The 19,689-nt window shown below is 42.4% G+C and overlaps 1 protein-coding gene across 16 annotated transcripts in view; it reads left to right on the top strand.

Annotated features, from left to right (window-relative positions):
• Window positions 1-19,689, top strand: part of DTNB (dystrobrevin beta) — a 295,200-nt gene that overhangs the window by 199,756 nt on the left and 75,755 nt on the right. For 11 of the 16 annotated variants that reach the window (XM_063648879.1, XM_054474817.2, XM_054474818.2 and 8 more), the window contains exons 11-12: window positions 14,756-14,845; window positions 18,623-18,710. In XM_063648879.1, the coding sequence (XP_063504949.1) occupies window positions 14,756-14,845; window positions 18,623-18,710 (178 nt within the window). The remainder of the gene's footprint in view (window positions 1-14,755; window positions 14,846-18,622; window positions 18,711-19,689) is intronic. The other 5 variants (XM_054474829.2, XM_054474834.2, XM_054474831.2 and 2 more) reach the window with 1 other exon arrangement.

Genomic DNA, 19,689 nt, shown 5'->3' on the forward strand with positions numbered 1-19,689 from the left:
CACAGACATTTTAAAGCCAATATCTCTAAACCTAGACTTTCTCCTCTCTTTTCGCCCCTCATCACCCTTTTTCACCTGTTTTCACCCTTCTTCCTCCTCCACAGCTTCAGCTCAGTAAGTGGCAGCACCAACCACTTCTTGCTGAAGCCAGAAACCTGGGAATCTTTTTTACTCCATCCTCTCTCTCTCTTCCTCTCTCACTCCAGCCAGCCAGTCACTAAGTCGCTATTTTTTCAGCTTTATTGAGTTACAATTTATATACAATGAAATTCATCGGCCAGGCGCAGTGGCTTACACTTGTAATCCCAGCACTTCAGGAGGCCGAGGCAGGTGGATCACCTGAGGTCAGGAGTTCGAGACCAGCCTGGCCAACATGATGAAACCCCCATCTCTAGTAAAAATACAAAAAATTAGCTGGGTGTGGTGGCGGGCGCCTGTAATCCCAGCTACTCTGCAGACTGAGGCAGGAGAATCGCTTGAACCCAGGAGGTGGAGGTTGCAGTGAGCCGAGATCATGCCATTGCACTCCAGCCTAGGCAACAAGAGCAAAACTCTGTTTCCAAAAAAAAGAAAAAAAATCATTAATTAAGTGTACAATTTGATGAATTTTGACAAATGTACTCAATTTTTATGCAAATGTATACAAATAGAGCTTCTTTCTGTGCTCTAGTCCAGGCCACCCAGAATCCCCTCTCACCTCTATTACTGCACGGCCTCCTCACTGAGTTTCTTGCCTTCTCTTTTGCCTCACTCTGGTCTGCTTTTTACACTGCAGGTAGTCATTTCTCCAAAGCACTGTCTAATCATGACAGTCCCCTGCTTAAAACTCAGGAGCATCTCATTGTGCCTTAGAGAAACACCAGTTCTTTAACATGGCTTGGGACCGGGCACAGTGGCTCACACCTGTAATCCCAGCACTTTGGGAGGCCAGGCGGACAGATCACTTGAGGTCAGGAGTTTGAGACCAGCCTGGCCAACATGATGAAAGCCCATCTGTACTAAAAATAGGAAAAATTAGCTGGGTGTGGTGGTGCGTGCCTGTGGTCCCAGCTCCTCAGGATGCTGAGGCACGAGAATCACTTGAACCCAGGAGGCGGAGGTTGCAGTGAGCCGAGATCACATCACTGCACTCCAGCCTGTGTGACAAGAGTGAAACTCCATCTCAAATAAGTAAATGAATGAATGAATGAATAGGCTTGGGCAACCCTTCATGGTGCCCAGCCTGTCTCCCCAGCCTCGTTTTCCAATGCTCTCCCCTACTCTTCAAGCTGGGACTCTTCAGTACCTGGAGTATGCTATAAATTCTCTCACCTGCACTTTTGCACATACCCTTCCCTCTGCCCAGAACCCTCTTCATCCAACATCTTCACCTAGCCAACCCTGTTTGTCACCCAAGTTTCAACTTTGATGTCACTTTCTGAGGGAGGACTTTTCTGATCTCCTGGACTAGGTCAAATCTTCTATTTATGAAGATCTCCCCAAACATCCTTTTATAACATTCCCTACCCTTATAAATACTTGATTAATGTCAGTATTTCAGTATTCCTCTCAAGACTGGGCACTTCACAAGAATGGAGCTACATTTGTTTATCACCATAGTTCCAGTACTGATGTAGTATCTGGCACATAGATACTCGGTAAATATATTGAAAACTCAGTACAACTAAATATTTACTATTTGGCCGTTCTGTGTCACGCAATTCAGTTTTGCCCCCAATCAGAATTCCAACTGCGACTACATTGAACTTGATGCATTTATAGCTTATCCTTGTAGGATAAGTCATTATCCTATTTTCTGACCTTACAGGTAAACCGTTTAGAGTTTATATCTGTTTTCTAAAATAACCACATATTAGGGACCCTGTCATTGACCAAGAACACACAAAAAGTGCTTTCATGAGCCCCGAAGACAGAAGGCAAGGCAAGAGCATTGTTCTGAAACAGATTTCTAGTGTTCATGTCTAGCAGCTTCTTTGTTTTACCCTTGACCCTGATTTAACTTGTTACTCCTGGCTTATTTCTTAAACTTGGCTTTATAACCTCGTGTTGACCCCTTGTCAGACTCTAAAGGCCAGTTTCTTGCTGTGGTTCCCTCTGGACTCCTGTCCTTGCGCCTTGGCCCTCGGTCGTTTTGTAGACTTACATACTACCTTCAAACTTAGACCCAGTGGAGGAGCAGCTGAAATCCATGTGGCCACTGTTCCAACATGGACAATCCAGAAAAGCGTATTGCAGCCTGGAATGGTCCTGTTAGATTAGGAGCACCCTGGAGTTGATCCTGGGCTGGAAGGTTTGCCAGAAAGCAAAGTATGTTTGTTCCAGAGTTGCTTTTCCTGGGAGCTTCATCCTGTTATGACAACTTGGAAGGGTGCAGCTATCTTCCTTAGTTTCTCATCTTCATCGTAATGAATCCCTAGGCTACCTAAAACTTACCTAAGGCATAGTAGGGTTCGAGAGCCACTTTGGAATCAAAGCAGACTTATGGTTGTAAGCCATTTTAGTTCCTAACATCCACCTAAATTCAAGAATATAAGACAAAGACTCCTGAACTCCTCTCAGATATTGGCATGGTGCAGAGGTATATAATTGACCTCAGAACACTTCCCAGCCACCACATGGTATACACAAGGGCAGGGGCTGGCAAACTACAGCTTGTGCCAACTCCTGCCCTTGTGTGTACCATGTGTATACTTGTTTTGTAAATAAAGTTTTATTGGGACATACTTGTTTATATATTGGCTATAGCTGCTTCCCCTACCATGGCAGACTGAGTAGCTGCAACAGAAACCTTATGGCCTACAAAGCCTAAAATATTTACCATCGGACCCTTTGAGAACAATAAGCATTTCACCTTGTCTTGGATTTAGAATAAGGATGTTAAAAAGAAGAGATGCAGCTCTATATGCAATTTTTTTTTATTACTTAGACTCAGAATTTCAGAGCTGATAAAAGGTACTTTATAAGTCAGCATGTTGTGGTCCATCACTGGACTCAACATAGATAATGAAATATGATTACAAGGCTGGGTGCTAGGGGCTCACACCTCTAATCCCAGCACTTTGGGAGGCCAGGGTGGGAGGATCACTTGAGGCTGGGAGTTCAAGACCAGTATGGGCAACACAGCTTTACAAAAAATTTTTTTCTTTAACTATCTGGGCCTGATGTTACCCGCCTGTAGTCCCAGCTACTCTAGAGGCTGAGGTGCAAGGATTGCTTGAGCCCAGGAGTTTGAGGCTGCAGTGAGTTACGATCACACCACTGCACTCCAGCTTAGGTGACAGAGTGAGACTCTGTCTCCAAAAAAAAAAAAACAGATCACATCAAATTTAGTAGGCCTTTACATCTTATTCATTAGTAGTATAGTAGCAGTAGTCAAAGGTACAAATGTTGGCCCCTTTGATATTTAGAATAACAAATATGGAGGTGAATCTCTATTCTCTCACTTCAGCTTGCCCAAGGGCTTGGTTATTGGGAAGATGAATGTGGCTTAGTGTTTGAGTTCCCATGAAATTAAAAGAGTATAATATACTTATTCAGAGAGGAGCTGGTAATTAGTAACTGGTAGAAGGACTATCTCCATCAAGGAAGATAATATTAGTAAATAATTGTCCTACCAACAGTCAACCAGTACATTAGAGATGGCTTTGACGGAACTCTTTCGCACTTTTAACCTTCTTCAGAGATGACTTCCTTAAAGGTCTAACACTTTGAAACAGTGGTCACCAGAATTACTCTCATTGTTTGAGGAGAAACGACAGTGTTGGGAAAAAATTTTCTTAAAATCCATTATAACAACTCTTTGTAATATTCCCCAAAGTCTGTATTTTCACCTACGTTACGTATATAAAAATGGAGATGCCATAAGAAAATCTCACTGAACTCTGCCTGTCAATTCAAGAACAGAAATTCAATCTAAACTTCTGCCCCAAATTGTGTATTTCCCAAATGTGGATCAATTCCCTGGTCACAAACACACTGTAACTGTGCTCTTGCACTGACAGCCACCTCAGCGCAGCACTCGCCTGGGTGAGTGACTCAGCCGCAGGAGCTCCCCTGCCTTCTCTAACATGGCAGTTGGTGTTTACTCCTGCCCTTTCTGCTGTCAACTCCATTTCGCTTTAAGCGTGGTGTGGCAGAGAGAGTATGAGCTCTGGAGTCACCTAGGCCTGGGTTCAGAGTCAAGCTTTGTCACTTACCTATTGACAGAATTGTTGAGTTAACTCTGTACACTTAAGTACTTCTCTCTTTTTGTTTGTTTGTTTGAGATGTAGTCTTGCTCTGTTGCCCAGGCTGGGGTACAGTGGCACAATCTTGCCTCCGTGCAAACTCTGCCTCCCGGGTTCAAGCATTTCTCTGCCTCAGCTTCTCAAGTAGCTGGGATTACAGGCACGCACCACCATGCCCAGCTAATTTTTGTATTTTTTAGTAGAGACAGGGTTTCACTATGTGTTGGCCGGGCTGATCTCGAACTCCTGATCTCAGGTAGTCTACTCCTTAGCCTCCCAAAGTGCTGGGATTAAAAGCGTGAGCCGCCACACCCGGCCTTAAGTACTTCTTTAGAAGTAACTGATTACTTCATCTTTAGGCTAATTCATTAGTTCAGCAAATATTTGCTGAGCACCTGATATGTGCAAGGCACTATTTTAGGAGGTGCCTGGTGATTTAGCTGTGTAAAAATAGGTCTCTGCTTTTATGTAGCTGCTGTTCTAGCAAAGAAGACAGAAAAATATTGTTTTATAGTATAATAAAGAATAGTGGTAAATGCTGTGCAGAAAAATAGAGAGTGAATGGGGCAGCGAGTTTCACGTTTTAGACTGGATTATCAGGGAAGGACCCTCCAGAGAGATGACTTTGATCAGGAATCTGAATGATGTGAGGAGGAAAGAGAGCCATGCCAGCATCTCAGGGAAGATTGTTCCAGGCAGAGGGAATGGGGAGGATAAAGGTCCCATGGTGGGAAGGTACTGGGTGTTTTCTGGAATAGTGGAAAGGTCAGCACTGCTGAAGCATGGTGAGCAGAGGGACGAGCGTAGAAAACCAGCTGGAGAGGCAGCAAGGGGCCAGATCACGCAGGGGAGATGGGATTTGATTTTTAAAAAGCATTTTTAATAAGATTTATTGTAGAATAGTTTTAGGCTTAAAGAAAAGTTGCAAAAGTAGTACATTAAGTTCCCATATACACACCCCTCCCTCTGTTTCTGTTTCTTTTCTTTCTTTCTTTTTTTTTTTTTTTTTGAGACGGAGTCTCGCTCTGCCGCCCAGGCTGGAGTGCAGTGGCTCGATCTCGGCTCACTGCAAGCTCCACCTCCCAGGTTCATGCCATTCTCCTGCCTCAGCCTCCTGAGTAGCTGGGACTACAGGCACCTGCCACCATGCCTGGCTAATTTTTTGTATTTTTAGTAGAGATGGGGTTTCACTGTGTTAGCCAGGATGGCCTCAAACTCCTGACCTCAGGTGATCCACCCGCCTCGGTCTCCCAAAGTGCTGGGATTACAGGCATGAGCCACCGCACCCGGCCCTGTTTCTTCTAATATTGCTAACTTATGTTGCCTGGGTGCATGTGTCACAACTAAGAAATAACACCCATACACTACTGTGAACTGAGTTCCAGACTTTATTCCTGTTTCACTCGTTTATCCACTAATGCCCTTTCTCTGTTCTGGGATGCCACATCTCATTTAGTCATCCTGTGTCCCTGGCTCCTTTTGTTCTGTGGGTTTCTTAGTCTTTCCTTGGTTTTCATGACTTTGGCAGTTTTGAGGAGTACTGGTCAGATATTTTGCAGAATGTCCTTCATGGTTTTCTCATGATTAGACTGTGAATATGGGTTTAGGGGAAGAACACCACAGAGGCAAGTGCCCTTCTCACTGCATCATAGAGAACCTGCTGTTAGCATGATTTCTTGCTGCTGATGGGAACCTTGGTCTCCTGTCCAAAGCATCATTGACAAGGTTTCTCACTCTTTTCCTACTCTATTCTTTGGAAGTACCTAAGCATGGTTCATACTCAAGGGCAGGGTTAAGGAATTAAGCTCTACTCGCCTGGAGAGGGAAGTATCTACACCCTCTGTATATCTCCCATTTGTTGATTTAATCATTTATTTATATCAGTGTGGAGTCATGGATGTTTATTTTACGCTTTGGGTTATAACCCAATACTGTTTAATACATTATTTATTCTGTTGCTCAAATTGTTCCAACTCTGGCTAGTGGGAGCTCTTTCTGGTTGGGTTCTGTGTCCCTTTGACATGCTGCCTTTTGTTTTTTAAGCACTTACTTAGGTTGTGGCGTTACAACATGCTCCAGGCTCATCTTCTATTCTGTGCCCCAGCCCTAGAATTAGGCGTTTTTCTAGGGAGCCCTGGCTCCTTTATTAGAGAATGGTATTAGAAATCAGTGTGTATAGGCTGGGCACGATAGCTCATGCCTGTAATCCCAACACTTTGGGAGGCCAAGGCGGGCAGATCACCTGAGGTCAGGAGTTCGAGACCAGCCTGGCCAACATGGCGAAACCCCAACTCTACTAAAAATATTTAAAAATTAGCTGGGCATGGTGCACACCTGTAGTCCCAGCTACTCAGGAGGCTGAGGCACGAGAATCGTTTTAACCGAGGAGGCAGAGGTTGCAGTGAGCCAAGATCGCGCCACTGCCCTCTAGTCCAGCCTGCGCAACAGAGCCCAAGCTCTGTTGAGGAGGACAAAATAAAAGAAATCAGTATGCGTATGTGCACATGCCTGTAATTATTTCTCTATCCATCTGTATCTGCATTAAGGTATTTGTGAGTTATGCTGAAGTATCTGACTCTAATCCAGTACCGCAGGGTTTCCTCTAGCTGTCCCCACCTTCGTTGTCTGTAACTTCCCTCTCCAGGGGTGAGACACCTGGCTCCCATCATCTACCATCCATTGACTTATTCATCCCGTGCCAGCAGCATGTGTAGCAGTTTCAGAATTATTAGTTAGGACCCTTGATTTGTTTTTTAAATAGATTTATTGAGATATAAGTCATACACTGTACAATTCATCCATTCAAGATGTACAATTCGGTGGTTTTTAGTGTATGCACTGAGTTGTGTAGCCACTACTGAAATCAGTTTTAGAACATTTTCATCACCCCAAAACTGACAAGAACACTCATTGTAGTGTGGAGAATCAACTGTAGAGTATATGAGCAGAAGAGAGCACAGTCAAGAGGCTGTTGGAGCAGTCTAAGCAAGAACTCCTAAGAGTCGCTCAGGAGAAGTCATGGTGGCAGTGGAGGTGATGAGAAAATAAGAGCCACCAGGACTTGCAGTGGACTGGATGTGTGTTCAAGGAAAAGAGAGAAATTAAAAAGACCCCTCTGGTTTTGGCCTGATGGCTGGGTATAGTGACGCCATTTATTTAAGCTGGTCAGTCTGGGGAAGAGCAGGTGAGGAGGTGGGGTGGAAAAAATCAAGAGTTCTATTTTGAGCATATTAGGTTTGAAATGCCCATTGGGCACCCAAGGGGAGGTGTTGAGTAGACCATCAAGTACATGATTCTGGAGCTTGAGGGAGAGGTCAGGGCTGGAAATGTAAAATCATGAGGGTTACCATAATCCCTTTCTTGTAAGATTGTTCTGAGTATAAACAAGAGAAGATATATAAGAGTATCTGATAGCTCACAGGTACCTTGTTGCTAATGACTATGACAACATATGTGCCAGATGCTTTTTGACATTATTTTGTCCAGTCTTCCCAACAGTCTACAAAATAAATATCTTATGAGGTAGATTTTATATTATTACTATTTTACAGGTGAGGAGACTAAGCATAGAGAAGTTATTGTCCAACTGGATTAAAAATCAAAGCCCATGCTCTCAATTGCTGTATTCCACTGCCTCCTGCTTGGTACATAATTGTTACCATTGGCTCCAGGCTGCTTCTCTACACCCAGCCTCAGGACAAGGTCAGGGGCTTGTCCTGCCTCTGACCTCATCCAGCTATTGCTCACCCTTGATCCCCACTTCCCCCATTTCAGTCCCATCCCCTTGCTCCCTGTCCCTACAGATGTGCCTCCTGACTACTGTCTGCTACCACTAGAAATTCTGCTGACATCACGAGATATTACCACCATCTCTTAGAGAGCAGTTCTCACACTGGAATGCAGCTAGCACACCTGCAAACTTGTTCTAAATGCAGAGTCCCAGGCTGCATTCCCAGATTGATTCAGCAGAAGCCTGGGAGTTCTAAAGGAAGTAGTCAGGGGAAACATATTTTTAGAAATGCTGCTTTAGACTCTACCAGTCCCATTCAAGACCCTCTGTCCTCAGCTCTGGTCATTATTAGCATTGGCTTAGAGCTAGGGGATGCCTTGGGAATGTGCCGATCAGGGAGCTTTACAGAGTGTTCATCTTATTGTCACTCCTCATTTTAGCTCTGTGGTCGTTGTACTGACCTTTGCTTTTGCTGATCTCCCTGACTGGATAAAATCGTATTGTGTCCTCTCAGAGGAGGACAGTGTCCCTGCTCATCAAAACACTTACTACATTTGCAAGTTTACATTTATTGGTGTGGTCATTTCTTTTCCTACTAGAGTGTTGTTAGCAGCAGCTGTGTCTGGATTTTGTTTACTGTGGTGTCTTCATCACTGGATACCTAGTAGGTGCTCTGTACATTGTTTCAGGTGCTCAATTTCCATCAGTAATGCTGTTAGAACTATTGGATATTTAGGCATCACCTCCTTTTATGGATTGAATTGATGTTTGACAGTTTAGGAATTCTTGTTTTTATAGGAAGAAAATCTGAATTGTAAACTATTGACTCTGCTTTGGAAAAACAAATTTCTAAAATAAACCTTGTTTGTTAGTTGGGGGTTATATATATGTTGCATATTTATGTATATACGTATATTTATATTTTATCAAAAAGGAAAGAGTTTAAATTTTCTTAATCTGGTAAACTAGGTACAACTTTGAATGGGGGAAGAACATTACACCCCACACCCCAAACAAAATTATCAGAAAATTCATGGTCGTTTAACTTCCTTATCTAACTACTAAGAATGCTTTTCATTGTGTTCTAGATCTCTAATTATATGACAAACAATACTGGTTCTGAATAGAAGTCCTCCTATAGGCCAGGCCTGGTGGCTCACGCCTGTAATCCTAACACTTTGGGAGACCAAGGTGGGCAGATCACCTAAGGTCAGGAGTACAAGACCAGCCTGGCCAACATGGCAAAACTCCATCTCTACTAAAAATACAGAAATTAGCTGGGCATGGTGGCACACACCTGTAGTCCCAGCTACTCGGGAGGCTGAGTCAGGAGAATTGCTTGAGGCTGGGAGGCAGAAGTTGTAGTGAGCCTCTGCAGTGATCACACCACTGCAATGCAGCCTGGGTGACAGAGCGAGACTCCGTCTAAAAAAAAAAAACCTTTCTTGGCCTCAGTTCCCTTTCTAGGTACCCTCTATATTTCTCCTTCCCATTTCAGAAAAACTTCTTTAAAGGGTTATCTGTAGAAAGAAACTTCAATTTCTGTTCTGCCATTTCCTTTCAAACACACCCAGTCAGACTTTCACCTCCTGTTATTTTGCCAAAACTATTTATGTCAAGGACACTGGTGACTTCTAAACCACAGAATCCAGTGGTCAGTTTTCAGTACTTAACCTTACTTGATCTGTAGGTAGCGTTTGACATAGATGATCTCTCCTTCTACTTGAAACGCTTGTTGCATGTGGCCTCCGGATATCATGCTCTCCTAGTCTTTCTCATTTCTTCTTGGCCTCCTTTGCAAGTTTTTCCACACTCCTTTGAAATCCGTATGGTAGTGTGTGACAGGGACCACTTCTGTTTTCTGTCGTCACTCACTGGTAGTAGGCAGTTGTAGCCAGACTCATACTTTTTATAACACCGATAATATTGGCGACTTCTAAATGTATTTTTTTGGCCACAGCTTTTCCCTGAGCCCTTACCTCGTATATCCACCTCCTAATCAGTACCTTCACTTGGATATTTAATACATATCTCATAATTAGCATGTTCCAAACTGAGTTCTCTATCGTCCCCCACCAGACCTACTTCTCCCTTAGCCTTCCCCATCAGTTCATGACAATCCCATTTTCCCAGTTGCTCATTCAGAACCCTTGATCCCTCTCATTCCCTTACATCCATCTCCACTTCCTGACTATGAGATCAACTGTATACAAAAACACCACGGAAATTTGTTCAAGATTCTGTTATTTCTTATGACCTCTGTTAAATGCTGTTTTCCTAGCCCACTCTTGTCTCTCAACCTGGAAGATTGCAGTCGTTTTCTAATTGACTGCATCTTCCCCTGTTCTCTAGCAGTTTACTTTCTAGAGAGGAAATATCTTTTAATTTTTTTTAGAAATGAGGGTCTTGCTATGTTGCCCAAGCTGGTCTCTTAACTCTTGGGCTCAAGTGATCCTCCCACCTTGTCCTCCCAACATGCTGGGATTACAGGCATAAGCCACCACACCCGGCCTAATGATCTTATTAAAATATAAATAATATCAGGGCCGGGTGTGGTGATTCACACCTGTAATCCCAGCACTTTGAGAGGCCTAGGTGGGTGGATCACTTGAAGTCAGGAGTTCAAGACCATCCTGGCCACCATGGCAAAACCCTGTCTCTATTAAAAATACAAAAATTAGCTGGGCATGGTGGTGCATGCCTGTAATCCCAGTTACTCAGGAGGCTGAGGCAGGAGAATCACTTGAACCCAGGAAGCAGAGGTTTCGGTGAGCCGAGGTCACGCCACTGCACTCCAGCCTGGGCAACAGAGCGAGACTCCATCTCAAGAAATAAATAAAATAAAATCATATGTCACCTCTCAGTAGCTTCTCATATCAGAGTAAAAGCTAAAATACTTATAATGGCCTACAAGAGAGTTGAAAGGGATAATGTCTGAAATGAAAAATTCAATGGATGGACTTACACTGAACTTAAAGACACGGCAGTACAAATTACCCAGAGTGGAGCACAGAGAGGAAAATGACTGAAAATGAACTGAGCCTCTGGGACCTGTGGGTTAATGTCAGGCAGTCTAACAGAGGAGAGGGAGAAAAAATATTTAAGAAACATTTTTTCCCAACTTTTCAAAGAAATTTTTACAAATTCATTAAAAACTATAAACCTACAAATACTTATAAGCACAACAAACTGTACACCAGGATAAACAAAGAGAAAACTATACCAAGGCACATCAGAATCAAATTGCTGAAAATCAGTGATGAATAAAACATTTAAAAAGCAGCTAGAGAAAAAAAAAAAAAAGACATATTACATACCTGAACCCAGGAGTTCAAGAACAGCCTGGGCAACAAAGTGAGACCCTGTCTCTACAAAAGACTTAAAAATTAGAGCTGGGCATGGTGGCTCATGCCTGTAATCCCAGCACTTTGGGAGGCCGAGGCAGGCGGATCATGAGGTCGGAAAATCGAGACCATCCTGGCTAACACGGTGAAACCCCGTCTCTACTAAAAATACAAAAAAATTGGCCAGGCTTGGTGGCGGGCACCTGTAGTCCCAGCTACTCAGGAGGCTGAGGCAGAAGAATGGCGTGAACCCAGGAGGTGGAGCTTGCAGTGAACAGAGATTGCGCCACTGCACTCCAGCCTGGGCGACAGAGCAAGACTCCATCTCAAAAATAAATAAATAAATAAATAAAAATTAGCCGGGTGTGGGGGTGCACACCTGTAGCCGCAGCTACTCTGGAGACTGAAGCAGGAGGATTGCTTCAGCCTAGGAGGTTGAGGCTGCATTGATCCGTGATTGCACCATGGCACTCCAGCCTGGGTGACAGAGCAAGACCCTGCCTTAAAAAAAGACATGTCACATACAAGGAAACAAAGATAAGAACAACTGTTGATATTTCATTAACCCTTTTCCCATTTAGAAAAAAAGTACAGCTCACTGCCAGTGCTCCTTTAATTTTACATAAACACGCTCTTTAAGGCTGAAGCGAAGCTGACTAATTTTCAATGTGCAAATAAAATACACAAACTGTTTTTGGAGTTATTTCTAAACAGAACTAACATCAGAATCATCTGAGTCATCAGAATCATCTATTTTGGAAAAAATTGATTCATTAAATGAATCTTCAGCCAACTGTTTGAGAACGATGTTAATAATTAACATCAGCCGGGCATGGTGGCTCACACTTGTAATCCCAGCACTTTGGGAGGCAGAGGTGGGTGGATCACAAGGTCAAGAGATCGAGACCATCCTGGCCAACATGGTGAAACCTCATCTCTACTAAAAACACAAAAAATTAGCTGAGCATGGTGGCGTGCACCTGTAGTCCTAGCTACTTGGGAGGCTGAGGCAGGGGGATGGCTTGAACCCAGGAGGCAGAGGTTGCAGTGAGCTGACATCGCGCCACTGCACTCTAGCCTGGCAACAGAGTGAGACTCTGTCTCAAAAAATAATAATAATAATTAACATCATGCACAGGAATGCTATGCTTTCTAAGCTTTGGCATTTTCAGCAATCAAGAATTACTGTATTTTGTAAATGGAAATGCCACTACTAAGAATAGAATGCTATAAATAGAATGATGTCTTTTCTTTCCAAAGTCTGTATACTAGAGTGATGAGAGAATAATAATAAAAGCGAGATATTTCATGGGAAAGTTATCTCAGTGTAAATGCTGTATCTGCAAGTGCTGCCGGTGAGTATTCTTGGGACAAATGGGAAAAGGGTTAAAAGCAATGCAAGCCAGAAGAAAATGGAATGGTATCTTGAAAGCACTGAGAGGACTTATTTTTCTTCATTCTAAAATATACAGATTTTCTAGCTTTTTCCACTGAGAAGGCCTAGAATCGGTGAGCCTAGAACAGTGGGCACCCTAGCGTCCTAACTGCAGTCTCTAAATACTCTTTGCCAGTAAACGGAACGAGGGATCCTTAGAAGGATGGTTCATTCCAAATCTGGGACAGGATATATGACAAACAAAACTAGAGGGCCAGGCACAGTGGCTCACACCTGTATTCTCAGCACACTGGGAGGCCAAGGTGGGCGGATCACCTGAGGTCAGGAGTTCGAGACCAGCCTGGCCAACATGGTGAAACCCCGTCTCTACTAAAAATACAAAAATTAGCTGGGCGAGGTGGCGCACGCCTATAATCCCAGCTACATAGGAGGCTGAGGCAGGAGAATCACTTGAACTCGGGAGGCAGAGGTTTCAGTGAGCTGAGATTGCACCACTGCACTCCAGCCTGGGTGACAGAGTGATACTCCGTCTCAAAAAAAAAAAAAGAAAAAAAAACTAGAGCATTTTATTGTGCTAGAAAGCAGGAAAGCTAATAAGGTCTAATGGTTATATCAAAAGAACACAAGAGCCTATAACAGGAGCTCCCACTGGCCAAAGGTAGGAGAGTTTGAGCTTCAGAAAGATGACTGGGGCCGGGCGCAGTGGCTCACACCTGTAATCCCAGCACTTTGAGAAGCTGAGGCAGGGAGATCACTTGAGGTCAGGAGGAGTTCAAGACCAACCTGGCCAACATGGCAAAAACCCATCTCTACTAAAAATACAAAAATTAGCTGGTGGTGCACTCCTGTAATCCCAGCTACTTGGGAGGCTGAGACAGGAGAATGGCTTGAACCCAGGAGGCAGAGGTTGCAGTAACCTGAGATCACGCCATTGCACTCTAGCCTGGGAGACAAAGGGAGACTCTGTCTCAAGGAAAAAAAAAACAAAAAAAACCCAGAAATGTATCAGTCACATACAAACATAAAAGAAACCTACCAGCCAATTGCAAAGTGGGGGCTTTGTTTGGATCTTGACTTTAATTGTAAATGGACATTTTTTAAGATTTGAGGAAATTGGCAGATGGACTGGGATAACTAAAATATTTTTGTCTGTGTTTTTAGGTGTGATAATGGTGTTAGGTTGTGTGAAATGTTTTTACTGTCTGATAGATGTACAGGCTCAAGTATTCCCAGGTGAAATAATTGCCTGGGGTTTGCTTTTAGCCACTCGTCCCTGCACAAAATGTTGGAGGAATGAAAATTCGATTAGATAACATTGACAAAATGTTGACATTCATTCAAGTTTTGCTATGGGTACCTGAGGGGTAGTCATTAGGTTACTCTATTTTATGCAAGTTTTAATATTTCTGTAGTAAAAAGTTAGAAAACCATGTGCTTAAGGACCTTTCATATATCTATAAGAGAGAGCCTCACTCAGAATATATAGTGTTGCCTTATAATTAGGCACAGTTCTAATGAGTTTGGGAGGGGTACCAGTTTTATGGGAGAAATAGACTGATGCTAAAGGCGGTATCCTTATAGAAATAAAAATGTTTAACTGGCAACATGAAGTAACACTGAAAATTCTTAGATGTACACAAAAGCTTATAAAAGCATAGCACTAGGGGGTCATGTAGTAATATTTAGTAGATTGGCTGTGCCTCAGTTGTCTTGCCAGAAGGCATCCTCTAAAAAGTGCATCATCACAGAGCACAGCACCCAAACAAAAGTGGTACATGCGGCTCCTCTGCCAACTCAACAAGTCCTTCCCAAGGGCTGTCATGTCAGTGGGCCAGCGCCACTCCTGAAGGACTGCTTTTGTTTAAAGGATTTGAGAGATGGATTCCTGAGGATCTAACACCATATTCCATTATGCATTGTGGGTTTTTTATTGTTTTCCTTATCATGACTTATTATTTTTTAAATTTTTCTTTGAAGTTTGCTCATTTTAATCCATGTTCATTTCTCCCTCTGTATGTGTTTGTGTCATGCTTGCTGTCTTTGCCTCCATTGTTCCTAGGTTACAGTATAGCCAGGATATACCCAGTCACTTGGCCGATGAGCATGCGCTGATAGCCTCCTATGTGGCCCGTCTGCAGCACTGTGCACGGTCAGTGGTGGTGCAGCAGCAGTGGGCAGCCAGGGGTGATCAGGGGGAGGGAGAGCTTTGCTACCTGGGGTTGTCAGCTGGAAAAAAAACTGCATGTCGGGTTTTCTTGAGCAGCTACCAGCTATGTTTGGCAGAGTTAAAATAGTTGCTAAGCATTAGCTTCTACAAGAGAGGGAGGCTTGCTAAGCCTGGGCGCTGACCTAAACATGGAGTCAGACATTCTCCTTTAAAGTGGGGTTCACTTCCTTCAGCTTACACTCAAAAAATATATAAACCTATGAGGGATCGCAGTACTCACAGAGGCATCTGATGCAACCTCTTCCTGTTCATTCTTACCTAAATAATGAAATCTTTCTATTGACATTCAAAGTTTAGAGTTGATCAATCCACAGATATCCCACTTTGTCTTATCTGGGGACTTTGATACTGTCACCCTGTTACATCTTTACCACCCTTTATCTGTTAGCAGGAATCTGTCATTGTTGATTATTTAAACCGGTGATTCCCAACAATGGTATTGGGTAACTGTCACCTGAGGGTCTTTTTCCAAATTATGTAGACCCTCTCATATTATAATACTTACATGTATTATAATAGCTCCACATTCCCCTTACCCTGAAAACTACTACGGTAGTGACTCACTGTTAATAAGAGAATGTGTCTGATTCTTCAGTGGTTTGGGATGGAAAAACATTTGATAACTGCTAACTATAGCAAAGTTAATCCTTTTTTAAAAAGATTTAATACCGAAGAAAATGGTATTACTTTCAGGTAGGTCCAAAGTCTCCTGCCCACTCCATCCCCACACCCACCACCATTCTTCAAGTAGGATGACAGGTAAAGTTTAAGCAATCTAAAGCCATCCTTCCCCTACATAACAGCAAAGAAGAATCACAATGCCAAACAACTTGGAAAACCATGCTTTGAGATTCTTGTTCTTAGAGAGAAAACCATAATTTATAAGCTATACACATAACAGAGGCTGAAGCTTTAAATTTTGATCTTAGTTTTGCTTATAGCATGCCATGGCTCCTTGGGAGGGTCATCTGACCTTGCTGCTACTTCCCCTAATAACAGAAGAATAAATTAATAGTCAGTTGGGAAATATACATATGAAAAAGACTTTTAAATATTATACTTTATACCATTTTCCATAGTTTTCCTGATATGACTAAATAGCATCATTATTCTGGGGTATTTATATATCTCTAAAGCTTGGAGAAGTAGAGTTTTCTTTTTTTTTTTTTTTTTTTTGAGACAGAGTCTCGCTGTGTCATCCAGGCTGGAGCGCAATGGTGCCATCTCAGCTCACTGCAAGCTCCGCCTCTCGGCTTCATGCCATTCTCCTGCCTCAACCTCCCTTGTAGCTGGGACCACAGGCGCTCGTCACCACACCCAGCTAATTTTTTTGTATATTTTTAGTAGAGACGGGGTCTCACTGTGTTAGCCAGGATGGTCCCGATCTCCTGACCTCGTGATCCGCCGGCCTCAGCCTCCTAAAGTGCTGGGATTACAGGCGTGAGCCACCACGCCCGGCTGAGAAGTAGGGTTTTCTCACCTTCTAAATATGTTTAATAGGCTTACCCTCTAGGAGGGAAGGAAGGGCCTGATAATTGTGTGCACTGCGTCACAGAGTGTCTCCTCATCCAACAGATGATTTCTTTGCACACTGTCCCAGCCTCTTGGTCTCTAGGAATAGAGTTGTTTCACCCTAGGCATGACAAATTCTTTATTATCAGTAAAGGCAGTTGTCCAGAGTGAGCAAAAGTTTCCATGGTAAAAATAGCAGCAGAATGTTTGACAAGAGACTGTTACCTAGTAATTTAGCCCAGTAAGATTTATGGTAGGTTTAGCTAAGGCCCTCAAGTCTCACCTTGGCTCCCTGAGCAAAAATTGGTGGCTGGTAGCCCTGGGAGAACGTGATGAGTGAGTGAGTGAGTACTACATGACTTCTTGATTAGTAATCTAAGAAGCTGAGCTTCATACTTCTTCCGAGAAGTCAGAACTTTTCTGGCTAACTAATTCTGAAAATGAAAGTCAATTCAAATAGAAGAATAAGGATCCTTTCTAATCATTGACCTTAAAACTTCTCATCAACACAAGCTTCTAGTTTCTGGCTAGAAAACATAGCCAATTAAAGCAGTCTGTCATCCACACTCATGTGTAAATGACAAATAGGATCAACCTTCCTAAGGAGATAGAATGTGATTGAGAAAAAGGAGCTCTTTTGCACAGAAGAACCTATTGTATCCCTTGCCAGAAAACAGAGGTCAGCCGCTTTAGGCCCCACTTCTTAGGCTACCAATCCCTCCATAATATGATCCACTTGTATCGTTAAGCATTCATTTTTATTTTTTTTTTATTTAAAAGATAGTTCTCTTATTTCAGACAAATACCTTTAAAGCACAAATATTATAGTTTATCTCTCACCTTGGGGCCTTGACCCTAAATATTAAAGCCGCCTCATAGTAGTCTGTTCTTATTACAAGATCATTTTTGAGAGGATGATTATCCTGAAGATGGATATTTGCATGCTTAAAATTATAAAGTGCTGACAAATGTCATAGGCGAAGACTCGAAGCACTTAAAAAAAAAAAATCCCAGAAGAAAGACTAAGTTAAGCTTAAAGACTTAGCCAAAGAGATAGAAAGATTAAAAAAAAAAAAAAACTGGAAAAAATATAGTTGATTCTACACATGAAAAGTTCAGACAGATCTTTATTGATTTAGCCACACCCTTCCCAGATTCCCCTCAGTAATTATAACAAACTTCGATGAGTATTGAAGTCATGTCTTTAAGTTTTTCTATATGACTTGTCATACTGCCAAATTCTGATCAAGGGTTTTTGGAAACCCAAGAACATACGGCCAAAGTGGAGGTAAGCCACAACAGCCACCTCTGGTCATTTAGTCAACATCATCACTGTCGTCTTAAAGCATCTGCCAGTCCTAAACAGAGAATTATATAGCCACAGCCCCTATTAATCTAGGACTGTCTTGATAAGGATAAATAGCATTTGTTATACTAAATTAAAGAAGTCATGTATTTCAGAATCGGAAGTTCCATATCAGCATCCCATATGCAGAGCCAGCCTATTACTCAAGAACCCTTCCCTCATCCAGATACCACATTGTCTGATAGCCTGTCTGAATGGGTCCTTAGATTTTTAGAGTGTTGGTACTCTTGTTGAAGAGTAGTGCATTAAACTAATTAACTCCAAGATGGGGCTATAGATGTAGAATGAGCATAGTAAAGGAAGAGAAAGGGGCATGAAAAAGGGAATATTTGATGTCATGGAATCTTTCCAGCTTTACAGTGTGTTTGGCCTGCCCTGGCAAAGCCAAACTTTTGCTTAGCCAGTGTTAAGTATATTTTTTCTCAGCCCTCTGTTTTTCATGATGCTTTAGTTTTCTCTTGGTCTTTTTGAATTTGAGATCAAGGTCTAAAAAGTCACCAGTTTTAAACATTTGGTTAGAAATCCCTGCCTCAGACTTTGTGGGTGCCCTGTGTTTTCTTAGCCCTTGCATTCAAAATGAAGTGCCCCTTTGATGGTGGGGGAGCAGCGGGGATGTGCTGCCAATGAGGAATGACAAATGTGGCCTCCTCATTTCTCTAAATCCCCTTTTTTTCAGAAGACCATTAGTATCTATGACCCAGGCCTCTAGTTCTTTTATTACCATTCTTTTATGAGCTTTTCTTCCATCTGTTCTTTCTAAGAATGGAACAAGAATAAGGGATATTTAATAGACACTTGTTGCATTTTTATTTCCTTGGCAGTGTTCTGGACAGTCCTAGCCGACTGGATGAGGAACACCGTCTTATAGCTCGCTATGCTGCCCGGCTGGCTGCAGAAGCAGGAAACGTGGTAAGTTAATGGAGGATCCCAGGAGAGTAGCAGAAATTAGCATTACTTTAATATACAAATGGAAAGGGAATAGTGGGCATGAAATTTAGGAGAACAGGTACCTCGGGGACAGAAGGAAGGGGGAGTGTCTTTAGGGAGGAGATTGAAAGGGCCCTTAATTTTATCTAAATGTTCTCTTTATTTAAAAAATGAATCAAGAAGATAAAATCAAAGAGCCAGAATTTTATTCTTTTAAGAGAGCAATAAAATTAATAAACCCAGCAATACTCATGAAGTAAACAGGAGAAAACACTAATTACTAATAACAGGAATGGAAAAAGAGACATCGCTATAGATCCCACAGACATTAGAAGAATGATAAGGGAATATTATGAACAACTTTTTCCCAGTAAGTTTGACAACCTAGATAAAATAGATAAATTCCTTGAAAGACGCAAATTAATAAAACTGACACAGGAACAAATAAAAATATCAAATATTCCTATGTCAGTTAAAGAAGTTGAATTCATAATTAACTTCCCACAAAGAAAACCCCAAGGTTGGCCTGGAACAGTGGCTCACGCCTGTAATCCCAGCACTTTAGGAGGTCGTGGTGGGTGGATCATGAGGTCAGGAGTTCAAGACCAGCCTGGCCAACATGGTGAAACCCCATCTCTACTAAAAATACAAAAATTAGCTGGGCGTGGTGGCAGGCTCCTGCAATCCCAGCTACTCAGGTGGCTGAGGCACGAGAATCACTTGAACCTGGGAGGTGGAGGTTACAGTGAGCCAAAATTGCGCCACTGTACTTGGATAGAGCAAGACTCAGTCTCAAAAAAAAAAAAAAAAAGCCCCAAGCTCAGATGGTTTAACTGTGGAGTACTATCATATACTTAAAGAAGAAATAATGTCAATTTGATGCAAACTCTTTCAGAAAATAGAGCAAGAAGGAACACTCTACAAGTCATTTTATGAAGCCACTATAACCTGATACAAAACA

This window comes from Pongo pygmaeus, chromosome 12 (genome assembly GCF_028885625.2).
Source record: "Pongo pygmaeus isolate AG05252 chromosome 12, NHGRI_mPonPyg2-v2.0_pri, whole genome shotgun sequence".
NCBI lineage: Eukaryota > Metazoa > Chordata > Mammalia > Primates > Hominidae > Pongo > Pongo pygmaeus.